The sequence below is a fragment of the Kwoniella shandongensis genome, chromosome 12 (genome assembly GCF_008629635.2).
Source record: "Kwoniella shandongensis chromosome 12, complete sequence".
Classification (NCBI taxonomy): domain Eukaryota; kingdom Fungi; phylum Basidiomycota; class Tremellomycetes; order Tremellales; family Cryptococcaceae; genus Kwoniella; species Kwoniella shandongensis.
Window position 1 is genome coordinate 1,080,164 of NC_089298.1, and position 26,879 is coordinate 1,107,042.

Below are 26,879 nucleotides of genomic sequence, written 5' to 3' on the forward strand. Positions count from 1 at the left end.
GGATATTTGCCTAGCTTGATCGTTGAAACAACGATGAAGGATGGACGGGGACCGTGCACGACTCGAGCCCGACGGCGGTCATGGTGCATGACGAGTTTGTTTGGTCTAGTCGAGAAAGACGTAGACGCAAAGTTGTGGACATTTTGGCTTATAAACTGACTCGAGATGGGACAACTCTTCTTCATCTCTCATTCACCTTACATCTCCTTCCCCTGTCATTACATCCATACCTATTCGCCACCATTGGCGAGACGTGAACATCACCGGTACATACGATATTGACTACAACATATCATACAGGCTAGATCGATCGATTACTTTTAAAACTTAACTCTACTTTAGTCTACCATCGAGACAGCCCGCGATGTCGTTCACTGGGTTGGGGATGCCCAACACTGATCGAACCGAGCATTATTCCGGTGCACCTCTTGATCGAATCGTTTCTCGACCTCATTATACCGATATCCACCCTAATGACGATCTACCTACTCAAACCGCCGAACAACGAGATCAAGAACTTGGTCATCTCGCTCGTCAACTGACAAGACAACAGTCCATCTCGGCAAGCACATATAATCATCCTTTACATCTCAAACCCTCCCACACTCGAGGAGGTGGTGGTAACAACAAATACGATGAAATGGGCTCTGAATTCGACGAGGGTGGAAATGGTCATACGAAACATCCTCAAGATAATCCCAACCAGGACAGGTTGTTCCATTACGAACAAGGATCAGATCTCGATCCATTTTCGGAATCGTTTGATGCGAAGAAATGGACGAGGCTGTTGATGACGGCCGTGAAAGAACATGGTCCAGTAAGGAGATCAGGTATATCGTTCAGGAATTTGGGTGTCCATGGTTTCGGCTCCGATGCTGGTGAGTATTTAAGGATACACCTGCCCTGTCATGATATCAGGCAACGCTGACAGCTGCCTTCTTCCCCTTCCCCAATGTAGACTACCAAAAGACTGTCGGTAATCTACCACTCGCTGCACTCGGGGCACTTCGTGATCTTATCGGAAACCGTAAACGTAAAGTCCAGATCCTCAACAGTATGGACGGCGTCCTCGAAGCTGGTGAGATGTTGGTCGTGCTAGGACCTCCAGGTAGTGGATGTACGACAATGCTCAAGACTATCGCCGGGGAGATGAATGGTATCTTCCTCGATGAAGGGTCTGATATCAATTATCGAGGTATGTCATGTCCGTCTATAATCACGACATAGAGCTAACGATCCTTCCCATACCATGGACAGGTATCACGCCGAAACAGATGTACAGTCAATTCAGAGGAGAAGCTATTTATACGGCCGAAGTCGATGTCCACTTCCCCAATCTTACCGTCGGTCAGACACTCTCGTGAGTCAAACTACCGACTATACGTGCCCATTATGCTCATATATCCAACAGGTTCGCCGCCGAGGCACGAGCACCTGCCCATCTGCCCGGCGGTATCACCAAACGACAATATGCCAATCAGATGAGAGACGTCGTCATGTCAATCTTTGGTATCTCTCACACTATCAACACTGTGGTTGGTAACGATTTCATCCGAGGTGTCTCTGGTGGAGAGTGAGTATCGTTAGTCTCCTTACTCGGACATAGGCGCCTGCTGACGTTTGACTTCTTCTGATTAGACGCAAGCGAGTCACTATCGCTGAAGCATCACTCGCTGGTGCTCCTCTTCAATGTTGGGACAACTCGACTCGTGGTCTCGACTCGGCCAACGCTATCGAGTTCTGTAAGAACCTCCGACTCAACGCCGACTATATGGAGATCTCTTCCGTTGTCGCTATCTACCAAGCCCCGCAATCAGCGTACGACGTCTTCGACAAAGTATCTGTTCTGTATGAAGGGGAACAAATCTTCTTCGGTAAAACTACCGAGGCAAAGCAATATTTCCTCAATATGGGATTTTATTGCCCGGAACAACAGACTACTCCCGATTTCTTGACTTCACTCACTAGTCCATCTGAGCGACAAGCTGCGGAAGGATTCGAAGGACGAGTGCCTACGACTCCACAAGAGTTTGCGGCTGCGTGGAAGGCTAGTCCAGAGTACGCTGCTTTGCAACAGGAAATTACAGCTTTCGAGCAGAAGCATCCCGTCCACGGTCAAGCATATGAGGACTTTTTAGCCTCCAGACGAGCTCAACAGTCAAGAGGAACGTAGGTCTTACAACTTCCTTTCCTTCATACGACTTGGACTGTATGGCTAACTCGACTCTTCGTTTCGCTTAGCCGACCCAAATCCCCGTACACCCTGTCTTACTTCGGTCAAGTCGAGCTATGTCTTCGAAGGAGCTTCATGCGACTCCGCGCAGACCCAACGTTGACACTCACTCAGCTTTTCGGTAACTTTGTTATGGCGCTTGTCATCGGTTCAGTGTTCTACAATCTACGTGAGTCATATCTATCGTCACCGCAGAACGACCACCTGTGTCGACATGGCTGTGGAAAAAGCTGATAGTGTTTTGCGTAGCCTCGAACACGGCCAGTTTCTACTCTCGTGGTGCTCTGTTGTTCTTTGCTATTCTCATGAGTGCTTTCAGCTCTGCTCTTGAGGTGAGTCCTAACGTTGGCGCCACATATCTGAAGAAAACTAACGGATGAATCGACAGATCTTAATCCTCTACGCCCAACGTGGTATTGTCGAAAAACATGCCCAATACGCATTGTAAGCCCTTCGCAACCACGAAGAAGACATGAGGAAGACTGACTGACAACACTCTCTTAGCTATCACCCGTCTGCCGAGGCTGTAGCATCAGCTCTTGGGGACATCCCTTACAAGGTCCTGAACTGTATCTGCTTCAATTTGACACTTTACTTCATGACGAATCTGCGTCGAGAACCGGGTGCGTGCAGCTTATGTACTGTACCGTCGTAGTGTCGACAATCAATAGAGAGCACGATCTGACTTTAAACCTTTCACAGGACCATACTTCTTCTTCATGCTTATCAGTTTCGCATTGACAATGACCATGTCGATGTTTTTCCGATCGATCGCATCGCTCTCAAGATCTCTCACTCAGGCCTTGGCACCTGCGGCAGTGTTGATCCTGGCGCTCGTCATCTACACCGGGTTCGCCATTCCCGTGACATACATGCATGGCTGGGCAAGATGGATCAACTACCTCGACCCTATCGCGTACGGATTCGAATCGCTCATGGTCAACGAGTTCCATGGTCGCGATTACCCATGTGCTGTATTCGCCCCTTCCGGACCAGGATATGACGAGTTACCGGCTGCGCAGAAAGTCTGTTCGACAGTCGGATCGGTTGCAGGATCTGCTTTTGTGAATGGCGATGCCTATATCAACCTTTCATACCGATATGATCACGCGCACAAGTGGAGGAACTTTGGTATCATTATTGTCTTCTTCATCGCCCTGACAGCAGTTTACATGGCTGCCACAGGTGAGTGAAATAAAGCTGTGGCTTTCGACGGTCATAGGTGCTGATATATGTTCGAACCAATCGCAGAACTGATCAGCGCAAAGAAATCAAAAGGCGAAATCTTGGTCTTCCCGCGAGGCAGAATCCCGAAATCACTCTTGACTCACACTAGCTCCGACGGCGAATCGCAAAGGACCGCTGGAAACAATGTCAGCCGTCAAGTATCTAGGACGAAAGAGCGAGTGGACGCCAATATTATCCAGCGACAAACGGCCATCTTTTCGTGGAAGGATGTTGTGTATGACATCAAGATCAAAGGAGAGCCGAGAAGGATTCTGGATCATGTTGACGGATGGGTCAAGCCTGGTACTTTGACGGCACTGATGGTGAGTTGGGCGCTCGCTGTCGCTCCCTTCATCCAATCGATCGGATAGGGTTGCTGATGATTGTATGGTCATGTCGTAGGGTGTATCCGGTGCTGGTAAAACCACATTGCTCGACGTTCTCGCCACACGTGTAACGATGGGTGTAGTGACGGGTGAGATGCTCGTCGACGGCGCTCAACGGGATGTCAGTTTTCAGCGTAAAACGGGATACGTCCAACAGCAAGATCTCCACCTCGAAACCAGTACGGTTCGAGAGGCTTTGAGGTTCAGTGCGGTTCTGCGTCAGCCGAAACATGTTTCGAAAGAGGAGAAGTTTGAGTACGTGGAAGAAGTACTCAAGCTGCTCGAGATGGATGCATATGCGGATGCTGTTGTCGGTGTCCCCGGTACTGGTGAGAGTCATGATAACCTACCTGTCTGACTGAGGAGCACTTGTGTCTTGCACCATGTCCTTTGTCATCATATCGTGGGGGCTTGACTGATTCTTCCAAACCTTTCCCTAGGTCTCAATGTCGAACAACGAAAGCGTCTTACTATCGGTGTCGAGCTTGTCGCGAAGCCAGCTTTGCTCCTCTTCCTGGACGAACCTACTTCCGGTCTGGACTCCCAGACCTCTTGGAATATCTTACAGCTGCTCCGGAAGCTCACCGAGCATGGACAAGCTATTCTGTGTACGATTCATCAACCTTCTGCGATGTTGTTTGAGCAGTTCGACCGATTGCTCTTCCTTGCTCGTGGTGGCAAGACAGTGTATTACGGCGAGGTCGGGAAGAACTCTCGAAAGCTTATCGACTATTTCGAGCGAAACGGTGCTCACAAGTGTCCACCAGGCGAAAATCCCGCTGAATGGATGTTATCCGCCATCGGAGCCGCTCCTGGAAGTCACACGAACGTCGATTGGCATCAAGCCTGGTTGAAGAGTCCAGAGCGCGCTGAGGTCCGAAGTGAGCTCGAGAGAATCAAGACCACCAAGGGTGGTAAAGGCGGAGCGATTGCAAACGGTACTGTCTCGGAAGTCGACCAGTCAAACGCGGATAGGCAGTCGGATAAAGCTGCTTATGCAGAGTTCGCGGCACCACTCCCAACTCAGTTCGTAACGGTTCTCACCCGAGTTTGGCAACAACACTGGAGAACGCCTTCGTACATTTGGGCCAAGTTTGCGTTATGCCTCTGTACCGTGATTATTGAGCTCCCTGTGCCCGCCGCCTTATTTGTATACGTGAATGACTAACCTTGATTTGATCGTCTGCAGGGATTGTTCATTGGTTTCTCGTTCTTCAAAGCCGACACATCTCAACAAGGCTTACAAAATCAACTGTTCTCAGTGTTCATGATGTTCACCATTTTCGGCCAAATGGTCCAACAGATCATGCCCAACTTCGTAAGTGCGGGTTATAATCTCACGGCTGTCTTTTACGTATTGACAAGTTTGTTCGAAATCACTCGCAGGTCACCCAGAGGAGCTTGTACGAGGTCAGAGAACGTCCTTCCAAAACATACTCTTGGAAGGTATTCATCTTGAGTAACCTCGTCTCCGAGGTCCCTTGGTCTAGTAGGTCACTCACCTTTATCTCACATTCAGTCGCAGTCCTGATCGAGACTTGAACATCTATGTAGTCCTGATGGGCGCAGTGATATATTTCACTTGGTACTACCCGATTGGCTATTATCGAAATGCCATCCCGACCGATACCGTTCACCTCCGAGGTGCATCAATGTTCCTCTTCATTGAGACATTCTTGCTCTTCACTTCATCTTTCGCCATCATGATTGTGTCGGGTATCGAGACGGCCGAGACTGCTGGTGAGTTCGATCTAGCTAAGGATATCCATCATATTTTGATATGCTTACGCGATTAATCGTACAGGTAACATTGCGAACTTGCTCTTCTCCTTGTGTCTAATCTTCTGCGGGTGAGCATTTCCTCTGCGATCCTTGGATTGGATCTTATGCTGACCCTCTCATTCTCGTAGTGTCCTTCAACCTCGGAACGCTCTTCCTGGCTTTTGGGTGTTCATGAACCGAGTCTCACCTTTTACCTACCTGGTCGAAGGGATGCTCGGGTCCGCAGTAGCCAATACAAACGTCGTCTGTTCTGCTACCGAATTGCTACATTTCGACCCACCTTCTGGACAGACTTGTGGTGCATATCTGCAAAGTTATATCGCATCTGCGGGAGGCTATCTGGTCGATTCAAATGCTACCGACGCATGCGAGTTTTGTGCGATCCAAAGCACCAACACGTTCTTGGCCGGGTTCGAAATCTTCTACAGCTCAATGTGAGTCGTTCGTTAATGGATAATAGTAAGACTACTTGCTGACTGGATATGTTTAGGTGGAGAGATTTCGGACTGATGTGGGTATTCATCATCTTCAACTCTGTCGCTGCAGTCTTAATCTACTGGGTTGCTCGAGTGGTAAGCCTTATTTATGACCATATATCACCCAGTCATCTTATGAAGCTAATGAACTCTCTGTTCTTTAGCCAAAGAATACGGGGAAGGAAAGAGCGAGTGAACCTGAGCAAGAAGATGTACCCGCTGTCCAGCACACGGAGAAGTGATATAGTGGGAATGGCGCAATCCAGGAACTCGAAGTTGATGGATAGAATGTAGACAGTCGTGCAGATGATACTGTAGAATCGCCGTAATATGGCTTCATATACGGATGAACAAGATGACTTGGCACGACATCGGGACTTTCAGAGGCTGAGCGCTTCGGGCGGCCGACAGAAGATATATTGTTTATTGCCCCATCCGCTTGACACTGTAGAAGTGCTCCGCTCAGCATCTTCGTCTTGCCGCTTGTCTCATACTTTTCTCTGCCAAGAACGAAAGGACGCGCACGCAGGTTCGGCTTTGGGTTTGCAGATCTACCTCCGGAACGAGAGGATGTACAGTATATGGTGGATGTTCCGATCTCGGCGTCGGCCGATAAACGGTCAATCAATGGGATTCTGCCCGAGTGATATATGTGTCGTCAATATGGTCGAGTGTATGTATTCATTGGATCAGCACCACTTCGTGTCATGCCTCGGGTTCCCTTTCGGTTCCTACGGCAAGACAAGACGAGACGAGGACGACATACGTATCCATTTATTCCGGATCAAGGCCTTGTCGCTGTACAGTATGTCAAGGTTATGCTTCGCCACGCCACACACCCGTCGGAAATGCCAAGACTTGCTGTTCCTTGCTGTACCTTTCTGAAGTCCTTATCAGATAACTTTGCGGCCGACATGAGTCAACTCGCTAAATGTAAAGACAGGCGCAGCTCATCACGCCTGTCATTCTCACGGTTTTGTATGGTATGCGCGGACATACCACTCCATTCACCCCAGATACTGGTACGATAATATACTCAACTTCCACTGTTCGGTTGACCAAGACATCTTTTCCGTTCACATGCCAAGACGAATACTCTGTGCCCTTTTCTGCAAGAAGTGGGTTGCCATCTATGGTACTTTATCAGATAAGAGGATGCCTCCGAGAGTCTGAAGAGTAAGACTGCATGAGACCCAGAACGGAATAGCTAGCTGTCCGGCCGAGATTCAATGCCGAGACGACTTGACGGCCGGTACGTAGAGACCGTCACTTGACTTGCCTGTCTGTCTGCTCCGACGACTCTGGAATGTATATATTCAGTACCTGGGAATGGGCAGTGAATTATTCCCATCTTTTTTACATTCCTCCATCCCCCCAATATCAGTGCAACTCTAGTATCCCTGTGCCTATTCACAAGATGCTCTTCCACGCAGTCGCTCTCACCTTCGCATCTTCGTTGGCTGCTGCCGTCAGCGTGACCCGTCGAGCTGCAATCACGGTGAGTGTTCGCTCCGAGGGGCCGATATATGATGTTGTAGGTGGTGGGGCATATGTTGATGCTGGTTGTCGTGGTTTTGCAGGACTTCAACACCAGTCCTATCGAGTTTACTTGGCCTCCAGCTCGAGGTTTCACCAATTCTAACGCGACTGCTGCGCCGTGTGGTGGGGTCGCATCTGGTGTTCGAACCAGTTATCCAATCTGTGAGTGAGGCTCACCTCTACTCCTTCCCAACCAATCAAGTAGACTACGGTGTACTAACAGCGATGTTCCCAATGGATTATAGCTGGCGGTGATATCGCTCTCACTCAACAGACCGATTTGGAGAATGTCAATATTCTCTATACCAACCAATCGAACCCTACCAAGTTCCATGCGTTCAATAGTTATTCGGATTCGATCTTGAACATCAGTGCTGGACACTTTTGTCAGCAAGCACCGGACTTCGCGAATCTAGGATTCCAAGTTGGAGATGATGCGACGCTCCTGATCATCTACCAGGTCAGTCAGGACCATACTTGCCACTTGCTAGCGAAAAAGAATAGGAAGCTGATATTTTCTGTCGTTGTTGGCGTTTACAGCTCGAAGGCGTTGAAAGATACTTCTACCACTGTGCCGATATCAACCTTGTCGAATCGAGCGGGTTCAACGCACCTGTCTCGTATGTCTGTGGTAACTACACCAGTACGCTTGACGTCGCCTCGGACGAAGAATCACTTCATCTCGGATCGGACTCCAACTCGAACTCCACATCTGGATCACACGGTACCTCCGCCACTACCTCTTCCACTGGCACGGGTACTGGCTCCTCTTCCGGTAGTGCTGCGTCCGAATCTGCCGTTGCATCTTCTGGATCTGGTATATCGGCCGCTGCGGGAGGTGGGATCGGCGCGGCTGTGACGATCGTCGTCATCGCACTCCTCTTAGTCGGTGCGTACTTTGCCCGTTGGATCACTATCGGTGCTGGTACTTTTGGACGGAAGAACAATATCGTCCTGAATGATGGGGATCACTCTTCTGTATCGTCGGCTGGAGTCCCGATCAAGCACGCTCACGCGTGATGGAACTTTCATAATAGATCCGATCACGATGATCTAAAAAGTGGTGATGGCTTGAAGATGATATGAGAAAGGAGATTTACTACATTTCGCTACTATATATTTGGGACCGGGCTAAGCTTAGGTCGAGGTTAATACGATCTTTCTCTAGTACTTTTGTGATGAAGATATGCATGCATGTATGTTGACATGATATTACGATGACAGAATACTCGTATGCTTCTCTGCCACACAGGTCCATGTACTGTAAATGGGGTTTCTAAATAAACATCATGTTTGTGCCAGATCTCGGCAATCGCCCTTTCCGTTCTCTTTCCAAAAGTTAAACATCTTGATCTCATCACATCTCCTCGCAGCTCTCTATCGAACCGCTGGGCTTGACGACACGATGCCCGCCGACGCCAAGAAGTCTGCAGCGTACTCTGTTGACAGACTACTACCTTACTTGTTCCTATGTACGATCGGACCCAGTGTCACCGCAGCTTCCAACCTCTATGTCGTGGTGAGTCACCACCTTCCGCTAAATCTACGTCACGGATGGATATGTTTCGCTGACACTCGGGTCGCTCTTAGCGTCATCTGATGTGTCGATACTATTGGATTCGGAAAGGAGTAGACGATCCGCCATTACCTGGAGACGATAGATGTAATGATCGGAATGTGGAAGCCTTGGCGGGAAGCGTTATGGCTGCTTTGGCGACTTTAGATGGAATAGCTTGTGAGTGCACCAGAGCTCGAAACTAGATGCTATTTGCGTGGGAATGACGAAGCTAGCGCTGATCGGACTTGTCTTTATTAGCGTTCCTGTCGTCATCATACGTGCAGAACCTATCAGATCGATTTGGCAGAAGACCGCTGCTTATCGGATTACCATTATTGGCGACGGTATCTACCGCATCAATACTGATAGCTTGTGAGCTGATTCTCCCTCTCAAACATGGGCACGCGCTGACCCATCCTTGGATATCAGATTTCGTGAAAGATCCAGTGAGCAAGCTTTCCATGACGTATCTCAGTGTAAAGTCAATTGGCTGACCCGGTATGCCTCAAGACAATCGTATGGATCCTACTTGCTATGAACGGTGTTTTCGTAGCGGCCAATACCAAGACTATCTTCCTTCCGAGTCTTTGCGTTGCAGATGTTGCTTCAGATGAGGCGAGGTGAGCGAGGCGATGATTAGCTACAGGAGACTTGGCTGATCATAAAACAGAACCCGGTTTTACTCTCGAATGGAGGCCATCGCCCTGCTTGGTCCAGGAACTGCTTTCAGTGAGTCATGATATTGGTCTCTTTGGTTCACCCATAGCTAAAATGTCGCAGTAATATCTGCCCTCCTATCGAGATACATTCCTATCATCGGATTACCGTACTACATCGCTCTCGGTACACAAGTCATAGCCGGCCTATATGCGTTCTGCTTCATCCCCGAAACATTACACGCCAAAGACAACAAGGAGCAAGGTGATGGAGAAGATGAGGATGTTGAGGATGGCTCAGATGCCGAGAGCGAGTCGCAAGGGATTCTGCCGGAAAGTCTCAAGGCGCCGATCGTCCCCTTGAAGCTCTTGATACCTCATCGACATGAACCGAACGGGAGAATACACTGGGAGCTTTGTGTGGTGGCCTTGAGTTTGTTAATGACCACAGCAGGGGTGAGTCGTCGTGTGGACTGCGGAACGATTGTGACTGATAGCCCACGCAGACTGTCTTCATCGCAACTGCTTCCCTCCTGTTCCTCAGTGACAAGTTTAACTTCGCACCGGAAAATGTGAGAAGTTCGAATGGATTGAGTATGCTTAGGAAGCTGACAAAAATCATAAATATAGAACGCCTGGATGTTGGCCTTCCTCACGTTCTCTCGATTCTTCTACCTCATCCTGCTCTTCCCCTTCGTTGTGAGATTCGGTCGAGCAGCTTTCAACAGATTCGCACTATGGCAAGCGAAGAGAAAGGGTAGTGATGGGGAACAACGACCGCTTCTAACAAGGATAGACACAACTACCAGGCAGGAGGATGCCAATCACTTCGATGTGAGTGACTTGCTGACGGCATCTGGAGATTGAGCTGACAGTCGTACAGGTCCTACTGGCCTTCGTGTCTGTTATCATTGATGCTGTTGCCCTTGGTCTTGTCTCACTGTCAATATCCTATCAGCAAGTAATGGCTTGTATGTTCTTCAGTTCATCGCATCCCACACGTCAGTTGATCACCTTTGCCTGCTTTAGCGTTCTTTATCATGGCTTTCGGTGCCGGTGATAATCCAACTTTCAAATCTGTGTTCGTCTCGTTCGCACCTCCTGAGCACGCCAGTGAGTAGTTTGGCGATTTCGCCGTGTGACAAGCCTGACATTGTCTGTAGGCGAAGCCCTCGCTGCTCTCGACATGGTTTTCAGCATAGCCAGATTGGCATCTCCGCCTTTACTTGGAAGTCTTTATGCTGCATTCATCAAAGTTGGACGACCGGAGATGCTGTTCTTGACAGCTGGAGTGAGTTTGGCCCTGGGTACTGTGAGAATGGAACACTGACTGTCTCGCAGGGGTTTTGTGCAATTGGGGCTTTGCTATTCATCCCATTAATATTTGCTAGACAACGGAATAAGCCAAAGGAATAATAGATGCATGGACAGGTATCGGATGCTTGGATTAATTGGTAGATGCAAGCGTTCACTGGATCTTATTGCGCTCGATCGACATGCTATTGATATTGCTACCTTGATCCTTCGATTTGAGGGTTTTCGAAGCTTCATTCATGATCACGTCAGGGATCACCATCGCTGCTTCCCTTGATCTCCTTTTCACGTGCTCCGTTGCGTAAATATCGCAGTCAATTTCATTTGCAATCAACTCACTCTATCATGCCACATTGACTTGAGTGATCTTGGTCGTGCGTGCATTATTTCTCGCTTAGAGTGTGACCTCTGGCGTGCTATGTCCAAGAACGATGTTGACGTTTCTTGGTGATAATCAGGAGTGGTTATCAGTTGAGAAATCAAATCAAATCTCCGTACAACGGTGGAGGTTGTCCACTGTGGCAGTGATGAGATCAATCACGTCAGGATGGCGAACTGACTTGGCTTTTAGTGGCTATCTTAGCTTCCAAGGCACTTTTCGATTTGCCCTCACTTGCTTCTCGTCGTCTATATGACATCTGCTTGACACTGTACTAGGCATTAGATCTTTGCATGATCATTGATTGCACCATCCAATGCGCCAGGGCACCCTCATTTCTTCTCACGGTCTGCTTCGGTAATGCCAACAGGCGCGACGACGAATAGTCATCCCTTCTCCTTCTCCTGCTCCTCCTCATTCCTACGCTGGGTGATGTTTTGTACTCTTCCTCGGTACCTCCGTAGCACGCAAGGCTTAAGCGACGCATAATGCGCAAGTAAATGCTTCTGATTTAGACTTGCATACAAAGTCAGCCTACCCGGAATCACGTCCAACAGTTACGGCGATCGCAGCGACTACGGGAATGGCAAGTTCGTTGGAAATGTAAGACTGGAAACGTGATCGAGATAAGATATAACCACGTCTTTCGTCATCTTGCGTTATAGAACGGGACTAGCTGCCAAGCTACGTGAAAGATGCATTGAGGCATTTTCGAACGATTGATTCAGACTTGAACAAATCTATATAAGAGATTGATTTCGGTAAGAAGTAGGCTCACAAAATCACCGCTGATCCACCCTAGTCGACACAAGATGTCCTCTTCACCTTCGTCTTCCGACTACAAAGAAGAGTTTGGCAATACATCCGCTTCTATCCAGGGCGGTGCGGAAGTCAATGTCATCCAAAATGGAAGTACAGAATATATCGGCGAGATTGGTGAGAACGGCGGTGCTATCACCTATCAAGATGCGTCTGGTGCACCTGTCGAAGGTCATTCTCCATTAGGGTACGAGGTATCTTATTTCACTGTCATCTTCTTGACGGTGAATATGATGATTGGAACCGGTATCTTCTCCACGCGTAAGTCAATTCTAACCCATCTAATTGGTCAACGAGAGGACAAGTCACTCATCTGTGTGCGTGCTTTTCTTTAGCCGCGTCAATGCTCAAGAACTGTGGTTCGGTCGGTCTCGCTCTATTTTACTGGGTAATTGGATACATCCTCACGGCATGTGGTCAATCGGTGTACTTTGAGCTTGCCTCTTACTTCCCCTCACGATCGGGAGGAGAGGTTGTCTATCTCGAACAGGCGTATTCGAGACCCAAATACTTCTTCCCGGTCACTTTCGCGATGCAATCTGTCGTCTTGTCATTCTCAAGTAGTAATGCCATTGGTTAGTATCAGCTCTCCCCTGCAGCGATGTCTTCCACGGCATTGTCACTGACTTTCACTCTGACGGTCTATAGTCATGGCCAATTACATCTTCAAGATGACAGACTACAAGCCATCGGGCATGGAGACCAAGGGTGTGGCACTTGGCTGTTGGACATTGGCTTGTCTGGGTGAGCACGAGCTTACTCCATCCGTCGGTGTTTGCTAACTCGAGACACGACCACACAGCGATTATCGTCAACACTCGATTCTCCTTGATCCTTTCCAACACCTTGGGTGTGATCAAGCTTCTCACTCTTGTCTTGTAAGTGAAGACGGATCCTCCTCTGCCACCCTTCGCTTCTAAAAGCTGATCCTCCTTCCAATCACAGCATCAGCATCACCGGATTCGTCATCCTCGGTGGACACACCAAGATCGCCAACCCTACCGCCAACTTCCACAATGCGTTCGAAGGTACCGATTCGACGGGTGCTTATGAGCTCGCTAATGCTCTTGTCAACATCACCTTCTCTTACGGTGGATTCAACAACGCCTTCAACGTCATTAACGAGGTCAAGAACCCTATCCGAACAATCAAGCGCACTGCTCCCGTTGCCTTGACAATTGTCGCTATCCTCTACATGACCACCAACATTGCTTTCTTCGCTGCTAGTAAGTTATCCTTTCCGCTGACTCAGCACAGTCGGTCGGGAAATGCTAACGTGAAGTTTTCAGTTCCCAAGAAGGACATTCTGACTTCGACCCAAGTCACCGCATCACTATTCTTCGAGCGACTGTTCGGCAAGAAGGCAGCCAAGGGATTGACCATCCTTCCCGTATTGAGTGCGTTTGGTAACATCTTGGCCAGTATGATCGGAGCTTCTCGAATGGTTCGAGAAGTTGGTAGACAAGGTGTTTTGCCTTTCCCCGAGTTCTGGGTCTCCACCCGACCTTTCGGTACACCTCTCGGGCCTGTCGCATTCAAGTGGGCCATGACAACAATCATGATTCTTGCTCCACCTGCCGGTGATGCTTTTTCTTTCAGTGAGTCGTCCCGGCTTTCCCTGCACTTAAGACACCCTTGGCTAATGCAACTTCTGCAAATCGCAGTCGTGGCATTGCAAAACTACCCCGATTCCGTTTTCGTATCCCTCATGACCTTTGGTGTATTCCTTATCCGTCGTCAACGAAAACGACTCGGTCTCGGTCGATCCGAATTCAAAGCATGGGACGTCGCTATCATCCTCTACTTATTGTCAAAGATCATGCTTTTGGTGATGCCTTGGGTACCACCTGTCGGGGGTATTTATGCCGGAAGCTTCTCATTCTTCTACGCTACTGCGACTCTCACGGGATTGGGAATGTGAGTAAAGTTTTTCATCCTGTCGCGACGAGACGCACATGATCGGAACAAACGCTGATCAACGCGTTGTTTGACCATTTAGCATCGCACTGTGTGGTATTTACTACTACTTCTGGATCTTCGCCCTCCCCAAATGGGGCAACTACCAAATTCGTCAGACTGTCATCGAATTACCTGGCGGTGCTGTATCGCACAAGATCGTCAAGGTTAAGAATGAAGATGTAGCAGAGTGGGATGCGAGCCACGACCCGAGCGGAAGATCGTTCTTGACAGGTACCGAGGGAGCTTTGGCTTCTCCTGACACTGGAGATCGGGTCAACTACAATGACGAAGAAAAGGTCTGAGGTGTCTAGCGGATTTCAGAAGGTGTAAGGCGGATAGTATTTTTGTACATGGGTGGATGTTCGGGTGTTATAAAAGGGTATTGCGATCAGAAGAGTCAAAATCAAAACGGTTTCGTGTAGAGATCGATGTCCCTGCGGTGATTACAGTAGCTATGTTTTCATGCATACATTGGCCTCACTCTCCACATCGTCGAGGTATAATCAAAACAAGCATGACCAGAATCGAGACACCCGAGATCCCTTCGTCTCCAAAAGGGGCCACGATTACGCCTCCAAGATGTCGACGACACATTGCTCAACCTTAGAGTCCAAATCACGCGAGGGCGTAATCCTGTACGCCAAAAGATAACGACACAAAATAACGTGACCATGCTTCTGCAATAGCTCAGGATCCTAGTATAGTCATTGCATTCGTTCGTATTCCATTGTATCTTTTGCTTGTGACCCAAAAATGTACAACTAGCTGAAGTCACTGCTTATGCCTTTTCCCGTTAACCTCGCGCAAACCACGCTTTGATACCTTTTCCAAACGCTGCCAACGCCTTGTCAATACCTTCATGATCTCCCGCGAACTGTGTAACCCGCCATCAGTGTCCCTCTTAGACGAAATACAATAGTGAAGAGTGCATCTGCGCGATACTCACTGTCGCTCTGAAAAAGTTGAGGTCTGCACTTCGGTCTACACCTGGCTTTGACACCAAGAACGCTTTGGCAGGCAGTACCAAGACCGTATGTTGTTCCAACAAGAATGACCAAAGCTCATCTACCAATTCACTCGTGTTGGTCGTATACTCTGTACTCTCCGTCTTCGTCTCCAAACCGGGCGGTGTGACGGTGGTATCGTTCTCGACGGTATCCGATCCGAGATCGACAGGACCACCGCCAATTGGAAGAGGGGTACGTCGGAATCGAGGATGCTTGGTAACCTCCACTTTGAGCCATTGGAACATCCCTGCACCGCAGGGTGTCGTGGAGACTAGATCGGAAGGGACGAATTCGCGGAACTTGTCAAGGAAGAAATCACGCTTCGCTTGGTATTCCAGTCGAACACCTATCCGATATGGATGTCAATTGACGGTTGTCATGACAACCGGCAGGACCAGTATCCATAGTTGGACTTACCCCACATCCACCTGATGAATCCGCCAATACCCCAGTGCTTGTCAGACAGGTACGAAGCGAGGACAGCTTGACTGAACCCGTTTGGTATTTGAGTCGAGGTTTCTGCTTGGGTATCAGCAATGCTCGACTTGAGATGACCATCTTGTGTCACACACCTCCTATACGCAAGAGCCTCTCAACGAAAAGAGAGTTCGCAGAAACCCAGCCCTACAATGCACAACACCTGCGATCAGTCCCGATCTTCGCTCTTGAGTCACTTAGATTTCACTTACCAGTCGAACACCTGGTCCAAAGACTTTGCTAAACGTGTCGATCCTGATCACTCGACCATCCACATCCCGGGAGAGGTAGCTTTTCACTGCTGCATATTCGTTGAACACTTTGGCGATGGCAGCGGGGTCGTCTTGTTCCGCTTTGGAAGGAGGAGGGGGCATCTTGGCTCTGGCCTCTTTGAGTTGCTCAGCTCGCTTGGTTATATCAGGCTCGTAGGATGTGAACTGGAGGGCTGTGAATCATCACCAAAGTCTCAGCCATCGTTCTTTGGAGGTTTCAGCAGAGGCACTTACGGAAGTATGGGTCATCTTCGACACTACGTCAAGGGAGATCAGCTCGAGTCAAGCGCCAGATGGTCGTCCAAACAAACCCACATTATCACATCGTGTTTTTGCGCCACAGCGTAGATCGCGTCGTATCGTTCTTGAGGCTGGATCGTACCAGTAGGGTTCTGCCCGATGCGCCACACCCCAGAATCAGTCTCATACCCGTACAGTCTATTTCGGCATGAGGTGTGGTATAACTTACCTGACCACATGGGATGGTGTACAAGATATGCGGCTTCCTCCCTTGAGTAGTCTCGTCCCATGAACTTAGGACATGCTCAAAGTCGACGGGGTCGAGACCGTGTTCGTCGATTCTGACCGGGTAGACCTTTGCCCCTTTAGCACGAGCAGAGTTGAGACTTGACGAGAAAGAGTATCCTTCCGTGAGAACCGTATCCACATCCTGTGAAAAGAGTCAGACTGACTATCACTTGATACTTCGAGATCATCAAACACTTACCGGCTCAACCAGAAGCTGAAACACCTTGGACACACCTACCAAAAATGAGGTTCGGTCGTAAGATACACACCATCGTTACCCAACGACGGGAGCGACTCACCATCGGTATTGCCGAGCGTCACATAGACACTAGCGTCCGAGATCGTCTTCCCATGCAAAAGCAAGTTGATCTCCTCAAGCTTGTCAACCAGCTCTCTGTAGCCATTACTGAGACCGTACTGCAGAATCACGCTCAGATCCAGTACACCACCTTCGTCGAGTTCAGTGCCTGGTCCCGTCTTCTTCAGATGGATCTCTTCGGTCGGTGCGGTACCTTCTTTCCAGTCGTCGACGTCGCCATCGAGGGACTGTAACGTCGGTAGAGTGAATGTCGTATGTGACATAGGGAAAAGAGATGCTGAGCAGAACAAACGAAGAGAGATAAGCGACTTCCTATAGTTTACGCTCACAAACATGCATACGTGCATGCATAACCGCAGCACCTAAACAGCGTGAAACGATACTCACGATGAGGTGTACCTCCGCCCAACGAGAGCAGATTCTTGTTTTGAAGCAATGCTCCCATCGCTTTCATAGCGCTGGGCTGGACAGTCCTTATCCGTTTGTTGACATGGTGACTGAGATCCAGACTTTCTGGCAGAGTCGGGGCAGGCGACATTGTGTGTATGTAAACCAAAAGTGGTGACTATCGTATGCTTACAGAGCACAGATGAGAAGCTTCAACGTTTCGACTTGACCGTCAGTGGATGTCAGTAACATCCAAGTGTAAATATGCATGTGAGTATTTCAGTGCCCATGTTGCGTCTTATAACCTCATCGATATGACGAGCTATCTCGCAACTGGTTTCACTTGTATCGGTCATTTCCGACAACGCTTATCTCCTCCTAGGCCATATGCCACTATATTTAGGACAACTTTGCATATCTGAGCTCGACGAGTCGGTCGAAAGCGCCTATTTGTTTGATTGTTGACCCGTTTTTGGGTCTTGCGAGTTGGATATCTGTAGTTAACAACATTATTTGAAGCATACGACATAGTACGCGGATTAGTCAAGATGAACGCGTTGTCGAGCCCCCCTGTCTCATACAGCAGGATGTTACGTATCACGCGTCGCTACAGCGTTTTCATCAAAGACTTGCAATCACACTCGCACATACTAGTTGACTTGCAAATTGTGCGCCATTCCTGCATTGAAGAGAAGAACGAGCAACTTACAACTCACACCTCACATATCTTGCGGTTCGAGACAAGGTCAAGTATGAATGCGAAAGTCGCAATTCTGCGCCTTCCAGAACCGATTCCAGCTGGGCGCCTCGACGTCGTACGTGTGATTTCAAAGCATTCTTAACGGAGTTCCGAACTGGAATGGACGTTGCAACGAATTCCTATAAAGCCGTGTGGAGACCCCTCTACTCCATCCGGGCAATGAAAGGCTTTCGAAAAAGAAGACCCGCAGAATCCTTGGCAGGGGGAGAAAGGGAGGTCTAACAGGTGAATGATGCCGTGAGAGCCTGAAAATCCTTTGGATCCGCAAGGAGGATCTTGCGTAATGAGATCTGGTCAGTCACCGCGTTTTACCGCTTGCAACATGCACGTCGCATGTGGGGTAAGACAAAAGATGCCGCTAATGCCGCAACTTATCCACCTGAATCGGATCTGGAATTCGAAAATAATCAGACAGTAAAGAGAATCCGAGAGATCCTATTCGTTCCGATTGATACTTGCTCGATACGAGACAGGTACACGTACGATACGATACGGGAACGTTCCTAGGGGCAAAGGGTTTGTGATTCCGGGGAAAGGACACCAGGTGGATCGTCCATACAAACCTACTGTCCTGACTGTGCGTTCAACGAAGCTATTTCGAATATCTCGGTGGATGGAGTGGTTGTTTTCGAATCACGAGTCTTGGCATTACCTTCGAAAGGCCGGTCAGCTTCGCTTTGCTCTCCTCACAGCCTCTCTTCCTATCGGATCAAAATCCTTGATGATCGGAAGGATTCGCTTAACAGGTCAGACAGTGGGGATGGACAGGTGTTCCTGTTCTAACAAAATTTAGTACAAAAAGGCTAGTCTGCGGGGCCTGTCAGAATCCCCAGAGAGCCCCACTTCTTCAACAATTCACACTAACACTTCACTGATCTTCTCTCAACATGTCAACATTACCAGAACTTCGACGACAGGAGACCGACACGTCGGCATGGACATCGGACGATGAGAAAGGTCAATCAAAGCACCTCGAGACCGTCGACCCTATGGCCGCTATCTCGGAGGAAGATGAGGGTGGTAACGTCGGTTTGGCTGCGTACAACGAGTCCAAAGCCCAGGGAGAGATCGTGAGTGGGATTCATGGTCCACACTGAAGGTCCTCTGAGACTTGCATGCTGACGCGTGTGGCTGCCACAGACCCCCGAGCAAAACAAGCGTATTCGACGTCGAATCGATATGCTCCTCTTGCCTCTCTTCTTGATCACTCAGACCCTTCAATACCTCGACAAGACCGCTTTGAACTACGCCAAGGTCTTCGGTATGGAGAAGGCTATGCACATGAGCGGTAACCAATACTCTCTCGGTGCTGCCATTTTCTACATGTGAGTTGTGGCACTTGATCTCGTTACAAACACAAAGACGCTGACTCGACGGTGATATCACAATAGCGGTTACATGGTTGCTCAACCCGGATGGCAATACTTGCTCGGTAAATACCACGCTGGTCGTGTCCTCGGTGCTTCTGCTTTCATCTGGGGTCTCACCGTCCTCGTCATGGTTTGGTCCAAGAACTTCACCCACGTCATGGTCACTCGATTCTTCCTTGGTGTCTTCGAAGCCGCCGTCACTCCCGGTCTCTCCCTCATGACTGCTTGGTGGTACCGACGAGACGAGATCCCCCTCAGACAGACTATCTGGTACTCTGCCGTCGGTTGGGGAGGCATGATCGTGAGTCATCCTGTACCCCCATTCATATTACTGTTCTCCTTTACTGACGAGAGTTGTTCATTGTAGGGTTCTCTTATGGCTGCCGGTATCAGCAAGGTGAGTTGCTGCGGTATTCCTCTGCGAAGAAAACCATGCTGACATTCGCTTCGCGCAGATGTCCGACCACCCCACTCCTCGATGGAAGCTCATCTTCTATATTCTCGGTGCCATCACTATGGTCTTGGGTATCATGCTCTACTTCTTCCTCGCAGACGGACCCGCCACTGCTAAGTGGATCAAGAAGGAGGACCGACCTATGGCTGTCAACCGTGTTGCTCAATCCGGTGTTGGTCTCAAGACTACCACTTTCGACTGGAAGCACGGACTCGAGGCTGTCACCGATTACAAGACGTAAGTCACACCTTGCACCCATTGTTCCATTACATCGCTGACTCCTGTGATACAGTTGGCTCTTGTCGATTGCGATGTTCGGATCTTCCGTCCCCAACGGTGTTCTCACCAACTTCTCCGGCTCCATCATCAAGGGTCTCGGTTACTCTACCTTCAACGCCGCCCTCCTTGACTGTGCTGGTCGATCGCTCCAAGTCATCTCGCTTCTCATCGCTGGTCTCGTTGCTACTCGATGGGCCAACACTCGTCTCCTCATGATGACCGTCGGTAACCTCATCTGTGTGCTCGGTACAGCTCTCATGAGTTTCTTGCCTTTCACTCACAAGTACACTTGGCCTCGATTGATCGGATTCTGGCTCGTCAAGTGAGTGCACGAGCACGTGCTTGCTTGATTTTCACAACATACTGACATCTGTCATTCTTAGCACCCAATCCATTGGTTTCACTATGGGTCTCGTCATGGTCTCTTCCAACATCGGTTCTTACTCCAAGCGTATCGTCGCCTCTTCCTTCATCTTCATTGCTTACTGTGTTGGTAACATCGGTGAGTGATTGCGGCTACCACTGGCCTCCTATCCGTACGTGTCGCTAACATCACATGTTCGACAATGTAGTTGGTCCATTGTGTGCCTTGGAGAAGGAAGCACCTCGATACCAGACTGCTGCTTACTGCATGATGGCCGGATACATGCTCAAGACTGTTTGTCACGCTCTCCTCTGGTTCTTAGTGAGTTGCTCATTGACTTCTTCAACCTATCACTCCGCTAACCAATGTATCTCTGTGATGTTTCTAGTTGTGGCGCGACAACAAGAAGCGAGATGCTCAGTACGGTGTTGCCGACCCCATCGCTGCTGCCGATAACGGTATGAAGGGTATGACTGAGAAGGAGAACACCCACTTCCGGTGAGTCAAGTTATGCCCCCTCCTCGACGATATCCATTGTTCTTACTGACGATTACCTTTCCGCTCGTAGATATGTATTGTAAACAAAATATCTCGGGTACAAAAAGAGATACCTTGTAGGAGAAGGAGGGGTCTTTGTAAGATCTAGGGAGGTGGAATCATGCTACAGTATGTATAGCATTAGGGATTTGTTAGCATTTTATAGGATCTGTCGTCACGAGATTCATGGCTTTATGTATTATCATGTCCAGTGTTACAAGCACCTAAATGTCCATCTCATCCCTGTCATAAAGTACAACCCATCTACCAATAGTTTGTGCTTTTACTCGCAGCACGATTCCATCAAGCTCGATCCCGCATCCGAGGCTTCCTTCCCTCTAGCACAGAAACATGACGCATAGATTTTGACGTCTGCCATCTTGAGAGCGTTCGCCACTTTCTCTTCGATACGCTTTGCCTCCTCTGTCTGTCCGAGCTTGACCAGACATTCGTGATAACCATGTAGGGCCCAAACGTTATTGGGATGCTGGAGCGGTCTCGAAAGGGTGTTTATGATACCCAAATCCGTCGCGTAAATGTCCAACGCTTCTTCTACGAGACCCTGTTCCAGTTTCAACCCGGCCAGTGCATGTCGAGGAGGTTGCATCCATGCTGGAGGTTCGGTATAGGTAAGACCGTCACAAATCCGGACCGCGTCTTCCAACCTTTGGAAAGCAATATCGAAATCCCCTTGTCGATATGCGATTTCGCCATCTAGCATCGCTTCGCCGACTTGGATAACGTCGACACATTTGTTGGGGTAGATGATACGTGTTGGTTGAATCCGTTTGATCGCAGCGTGAAACACCTCTCTTTCGGCTATAGCTTCTTCCACCCTCCCAAGCGCTGCATAAGCGACTCCTCTCGCATAGTGGACATTCGCCGTCGTAGCCGAGTACAACTCCTTGTCCTTTGGCAACTTCAATTGAAGAATTTCTTCCCATTTCCCAAAACGAACAAGTACATGTGCTCTCGCATTGAGAACGGTCTCGAGCCAATCTGCCAAAGGTGGAGACTCCGTTCTCAACAAGTTCTCCGGCGTCGCAGCTTCGAGGTTATCTACAGCCCAGAGGGAATCGACATATCGACCTGTGTGCATTGCCGCATAGAGGAAAGTTTGGATATCGTGTAATCTGTAAAAGGTGTAGAAATCGGTCGAACTGGATCGAACGGCATATTTCGCGTCGGCAGAGATGGCAGATTTGTTCGCTTGCATCGCTTTTGCCCAATCACCAACTAGCAAGTCGATATGCGATGGCATATGTTCGAGATGTCCACTGTCGGGTATCAGTCCCCTCAACAAGTCTGCAGGACCCAACGCCTTTTCTGGGGTCACCGACATCTCCATCACGTGGATGTAGAGATGGAGTAATCCCGGATGAGTCGAGGAACGGGGATCGGCCAAAGCTTTCTCGAGGACAGATTGGACTTCGACCGTTCGACTTGTAGACCGAGGGAGACCGGTCCCCAAATCCCACAAATCCCACGGAGCGAGATTCATCAATGCGTCCGCATATAACGCGGCGATATCCAAATCTCCTCCTCCTCCAAACTTCTCATAGACCATCTTCATCGCTTCGGCGTACGTCTTGTTCCACTCCAAGAAATCCTTCCCCGCAGCGACTTCTTCTTCTGGATATCTCGTCAAGATTGCCTTTGCCAGAGCTACTTCGACCTCGCTACTCTCCGGTGTGATATGCTTGATGGCGTTCAACGAAGCTTGTCGGGCATTACGAAGTGTGTCGAGGAGATCTTGCTCGTCATGCAATTCCCAAGGTTTGTTGTAATTCGGTCCTATGGTATACGCTAACCCCCAATAAGCCATGACGAACGTTGGATCGTGTTCTAACGCGTGTTTGAAACATCGCTCGGCTTCGAGATGACAGAAGCCATAAGTCCATGTTAAGCCACGGTCAAACCAGACTTGTGCTTCAGGGGTAGGGGTCGTTACTGTCCGAGCGAAGGTGCCGATGTCGTAGTAGTTCGCAGAGGAGGGAAGAGGAATGATGACAGTCATACTGCTGCGAGTGCGGTTGGTGGGGGTATTGGATTATTCTGAAGATCAAGAAGCTGACTACATCTCGAGTTGGGTTCTTTTATATGTCAAAAGATCAATTGCATCTTGCACTTGTTCCACCATCATTGACGTGAAATCAAGCTTCTCGGCTACGCGGCACTCCGGTGAATTGTAATTACTCCCACCACATATCACATGTAATCATCCCATCATGCACATGGCACACAATGCTTGTGAACAAAACACCTTCCACGGCATTGTGAAGACGGCAGTACGAAGAGCAGACTGACCTCGTCATCGCACGTGAACTTCTCATTCAAGATCCATCCGTGACCGAGTCATTGAAGCTGACGTATCTTTCATCCCCGCCGATACCGAGACTCGCCACAAAGGCATCAAAGTCGAAGTCGGCCATTGTCGTCACACCGCTATACCAATCGAAGCCCTCCATGGGTCTTGTGTTGACATGTGATGCCGAAAACCCGTATCCATGCGGTCCGTTACCGGACACCTGAAGCAAGTGATTAGGCAAATCCACGCCAGCAGCACGATGACACACTCACTGGATCGGGCAGGGTAGCCGGCGTGGAACCGAATGACAGAGGAGTTTGCGTGGTCATGCCTTGTTGTGGCAGCCCCTGTGAGGGAGACACAGAAGGAACACCATCTTGAGAAACGGAAATAGTGGTGGGGGTCCTCTTTTGTCCTATGCCAAGCATTGCTAGATCTTCATCCGACGTTGGGGCCGATCGTCCCGAATGAGCGAATCGTCGTCGTGCTGTATCCGTAAGAGGTAACAGCATAGCCTGGATACAAACAGGTATGAATCAGCAACAGTCTCATCACCATATGGTATGTCGGTCGCCCACCAGTTCCTCATGCTTCTCGGCTTCCTCGAACAGCTTGAGCCCCTCTTCCAACGCGAGCAAGGATGATTGCGCCAACATTGATTGCGGGGCCCGTATGACCGAGGCTGCTAGACATGCACAAGCCGTGAATGAGTGGAACTATGGAACATGTCAGCGGAAAGAACGACAAGTCAGGCGGCACTACCTCAAACTTACATCGTAGAACCACCGTCTGCGACAGACGAAAGGCGCATCATCCGTTAATTGACGAACGACTCCAAGGATAATCTTGCACGCTTCAAGACAGCCAATATAGCTCGCACTGGAAAAGACAAGGATCAGCCGTTGATCAGCGATAGAGAGAGACACTCACCTATACTTGCTTCGAAGGGGTTCTTCCGGCTGATCGAAAAGAGCTCGCGCAAACCATCCTCGGTGCAAGATCAAAAATCCCAGGTTCTTCGCGCTACATCAGCCGAAAGACGATATAACAGCAAAATCACATCGAGCTTACACATTGGAATCGCATTGTGTGTCTTTGGATGACAAGAGTGAGATGGGACGCCGAGTTCGCTCTGTTTCCATTTGTAAGGCAATTCAAGAGACGACAGTAGTACCGTTACGCACCCTGTGGAACCAGTCAATTGCTCTGGCAAGCTTTGTTGGACTATCTCGATTGTCAGCAGACCTCGGGAGGACCGATAAGACAACGTACAATTTCTCAATTCCCGGTCGAGCTGAAGAGCCTTGTCATATGTCGTAGGTGTGATAGAACATTGCGCATCGTTGATCTTGCACAATACGCCTCCGCACAAGCGATACTGATTTGTAAGTCAGCTTCTACCACAGTAATTATGATGGTAACATAACTCACTCGCATGGCACAATCTGTACATGAGACCAAAAAGATAAGTAGGACTTCCACGACAGACTCTCGCCCACTCACAGACGTTATCGCCATCCACTTCTGTCGGATACGGCACATCGTAAGTGGAACTCGTCATACCTTTGTAGCATGTCAACAAGAACACCGGACATCCTCCACAAGAAGACCTACTTCGTGGTCTACCGCTCGTGACAGCATGTATTACATCAGATGAGTAAATCTATATCAGATACAATCAGGTGTGCCTCAAAACGTAATGCACCCACTTACCTCCCAGAACACCCTCCTCCGTTCTGCCGTTTCTGCGGCTGACAGCCCGAAATGCTTTCCATCGCGATGCAGACCGAGCGCTTGAACCACTCGCATAGCCATACCCAGAAGTGGCCACATAGACTGGTTTGATGATACTGGGCTACCACCATTGTACAACCATGTGATCATGAGATTGATAGCTTGAACGACTGTGAGGGCATCTGTAAGCTGAGGTCTGGCAAGAAACGCACCAACATACAGATGATGGTCCCAGAAGAGTCAATAGTGAGGCATGCTCTGCCGAGCGCAAACAGGTCTCTTGAGTATGGGTTGTCTGCAGGGCCTTAGCACTTCGCGAGTCTGACATCGAGAGACAAGGGATGAAAGGCTCACTGTTGGCACCCGAAGGAGCTGCAGGATCGAACAATGCCCCCAACGAGAATGTCAAGTACAATACTGCCAGCCGCTGAGCATCTGGTGGTCTCCCTTGATAGAACCGATCGAACACGTCTGTCATGAAAACCCCTTTGTCGAGAGTCGCGAAACCCCACGCGACATTCTGATACAAAGTCAGCTTTGCCTAGAAGTATTGGAGAACAACCTGTTGGCTTACTTCGAAATACCACCCTAGGAGTCTTTCTGCTTCGTCGCGTGGTGGAAGTTGCGCGATCAATGCGTGAAGGGTATGTTGCGTTCTCAGAGCCGAATCACGTTCGAACATGAAAGATTCAACCCAGCCTGGTCGGAATTGATAAGGTCCGTGGGCGCCATCTTCTACATGGCTCGTAGAAGCTCTCCGAGGTTCCTACGGGAACAGCGTAAGCTGTCCGAAGAGAACCGAAGTGTTACGATTGGCATTTTCAAGGTTGGCACTCACGACGAGATAGAGACTGGAAGCATCCCCGTAGAATCGACTTGCCGTACCATCTTGCCTATCAATCTGTAGATGTCCGTGATACTTCTCCCCCTCCGCGATAGGTTCATCAATATTCAATCGTTCCGCCGATAAGCTTCTAGGATCATTCCTCTGCCGCGACGACGATGCTACAATGTGGTCTTCCTGTCCTACATCGTCATAGACATGATATGATACATCGTCTGTATTTGTCGCGTCGAGCGGATCGAGATGATAAGCTGACTCGAGAAGAGGATGTCCACCATGGCTTGAGGTCAATCGTCGTAGCGCTTCTTCCAGAGAACCGATGCGTTCATGTAATGCCTACATTTGTGTCAGCACGAGCAAAGGAGCAACGTTCGACGTGATACCTACCTCATTGCTCTCCAATATCAAGCTATATAGAAAACAAGTTAACCCATTAGTACTTTCTTCAAAATCATCTCTAGCTTTCGACTTACGTTCTTCCTTTCGCCGATTTGAGCGCACCATGTGGACAAATCGAACCTCTGTTTCTTCTCACGCAGTTCTCGCACGGTACCTTCCGATCACATCTATGTTGGTAGTCATCAGTCTGAGATCTACTTCTAGGTGGTTCATAAGAGGAGATTGTAAGAAAGAAGAAAGCAATTGGCTTACTTCAGTTTCAGACGTTGACATTCGGCACCTTGACAACTGAGATTAGCTCAGGAACTGTTGTACTCAAGTGCGTTCCAATGATACGGACAGGACTTGACCTTGCTGACATTACTGATCCTTCTCTTCTTTGCAGTAGATGTGTTCGGCTCATGTGCATCTGAAGACTGCTCGGACATGGTGTGGTGCGAAGTGCAGTCTACTGAACAACGAACAGAATGAAAACTAGGAAGGACCAAAGATAAGAGATAAACTCAAAACAT

The 26,879-nt window shown here is 49.1% G+C and overlaps 8 protein-coding genes across 8 annotated transcripts; 5 read left to right on the forward strand and 3 right to left on the reverse strand.

The window, feature by feature from the left end:
- Positions 1-364: 364 nt before the first annotated feature.
- Positions 365-6,346, forward strand: CI109_106681 (uncharacterized protein; the record flags this gene model as incomplete). Its single annotated transcript, XM_032007539.1, has 20 exons — positions 365-878; positions 959-1,195; positions 1,258-1,360; positions 1,412-1,573; positions 1,639-2,169; positions 2,242-2,402; positions 2,483-2,565; positions 2,622-2,677; positions 2,738-2,856; positions 2,936-3,418; positions 3,485-3,783; positions 3,863-4,175; positions 4,287-4,960; positions 5,036-5,164; positions 5,233-5,335; positions 5,401-5,586; positions 5,651-5,696; positions 5,757-6,062; positions 6,119-6,200; positions 6,269-6,346. The coding sequence occupies 20 exons, from the start codon at positions 365-367 to the stop codon at positions 6,344-6,346; spliced, it is 4,665 nt and encodes a 1,554-aa protein (XP_031858177.1).
- A 1,064-nt stretch (positions 6,347-7,410) lies between these two features.
- Positions 7,411-8,663, forward strand: CI109_106682 (uncharacterized protein; the record flags this gene model as incomplete). The annotated part of the gene is made up of 4 exons (XM_032007540.2): positions 7,411-7,602; positions 7,685-7,805; positions 7,889-8,103; positions 8,184-8,663. 4 exons carry the CDS (start codon positions 7,411-7,413, stop codon positions 8,661-8,663), a joined length of 1,008 nt encoding a protein of 335 aa, XP_031858178.2.
- Positions 8,664-9,048: 385 nt separating this feature from the next.
- On the forward strand, positions 9,049-11,273 carry CI109_106683 (uncharacterized protein; the record flags this gene model as incomplete). Its single annotated transcript, XM_032007541.1, has 13 exons — positions 9,049-9,162; positions 9,234-9,378; positions 9,460-9,573; positions 9,631-9,647; positions 9,712-9,821; positions 9,872-9,930; positions 9,982-10,313; positions 10,364-10,429; positions 10,488-10,691; positions 10,741-10,828; positions 10,887-10,970; positions 11,021-11,148; positions 11,199-11,273. The coding sequence occupies 13 exons, from the start codon at positions 9,049-9,051 to the stop codon at positions 11,271-11,273; spliced, it is 1,536 nt and encodes a 511-aa protein (XP_031858179.1).
- A 1,089-nt stretch (positions 11,274-12,362) lies between these two features.
- CI109_106684 (uncharacterized protein) lies at positions 12,363-14,630 on the forward strand (the record flags this gene model as incomplete). Its single annotated transcript, XM_032007542.1, has 8 exons — positions 12,363-12,630; positions 12,705-12,944; positions 13,018-13,113; positions 13,172-13,247; positions 13,315-13,595; positions 13,659-13,967; positions 14,034-14,286; positions 14,369-14,630. The coding sequence occupies 8 exons, from the start codon at positions 12,363-12,365 to the stop codon at positions 14,628-14,630; spliced, it is 1,785 nt and encodes a 594-aa protein (XP_031858180.1).
- Positions 14,631-15,121: 491 nt separating this feature from the next.
- Positions 15,122-17,469, reverse strand: CI109_106685 (uncharacterized protein; the record flags this gene model as incomplete). The annotated part of the gene is made up of 11 exons (XM_032007543.1): positions 15,122-15,202; positions 15,275-15,681; positions 15,753-15,854; positions 15,908-15,959; positions 16,025-16,257; positions 16,319-16,341; positions 16,400-16,476; positions 16,554-16,754; positions 16,812-16,846; positions 16,912-17,208; positions 17,319-17,469. The coding sequence occupies 11 exons, from the start codon at positions 17,467-17,469 to the stop codon at positions 15,122-15,124; spliced, it is 1,659 nt and encodes a 552-aa protein (XP_031858181.1).
- A 1,496-nt stretch (positions 17,470-18,965) lies between these two features.
- Positions 18,966-21,126, forward strand: CI109_106686 (uncharacterized protein; the record flags this gene model as incomplete). Its single annotated transcript, XM_032007544.1, has 10 exons — positions 18,966-19,148; positions 19,219-19,403; positions 19,470-19,749; positions 19,816-19,845; positions 19,904-20,139; positions 20,195-20,503; positions 20,565-20,683; positions 20,754-20,866; positions 20,934-21,043; positions 21,114-21,126. The coding sequence occupies 10 exons, from the start codon at positions 18,966-18,968 to the stop codon at positions 21,124-21,126; spliced, it is 1,578 nt and encodes a 525-aa protein (XP_031858182.1).
- Positions 21,127-21,365: 239 nt separating this feature from the next.
- On the reverse strand, positions 21,366-23,099 carry CI109_106687 (uncharacterized protein; the record flags this gene model as incomplete). Its single annotated transcript, XM_032007545.1, has 1 exon — positions 21,366-23,099. The coding sequence occupies one exon, from the start codon at positions 23,097-23,099 to the stop codon at positions 21,366-21,368; it is 1,734 nt and encodes a 577-aa protein (XP_031858183.1).
- Positions 23,100-23,415: 316 nt separating this feature from the next.
- Positions 23,416-26,795, reverse strand: CI109_106688 (uncharacterized protein; the record flags this gene model as incomplete). The annotated part of the gene is made up of 19 exons (XM_032007546.1): positions 23,416-23,610; positions 23,663-23,905; positions 23,969-24,106; positions 24,164-24,269; positions 24,321-24,413; positions 24,575-24,614; positions 24,663-24,768; positions 24,822-24,835; positions 24,894-24,953; positions 25,005-25,053; positions 25,104-25,294; positions 25,345-25,419; positions 25,479-25,644; positions 25,699-25,890; positions 25,963-26,304; positions 26,356-26,377; positions 26,442-26,534; positions 26,620-26,647; positions 26,708-26,795. 19 exons carry the CDS (start codon positions 26,793-26,795, stop codon positions 23,416-23,418), a joined length of 2,241 nt encoding a protein of 746 aa, XP_031858184.1.
- Positions 26,796-26,879: the final 84 nt, after the last annotated feature.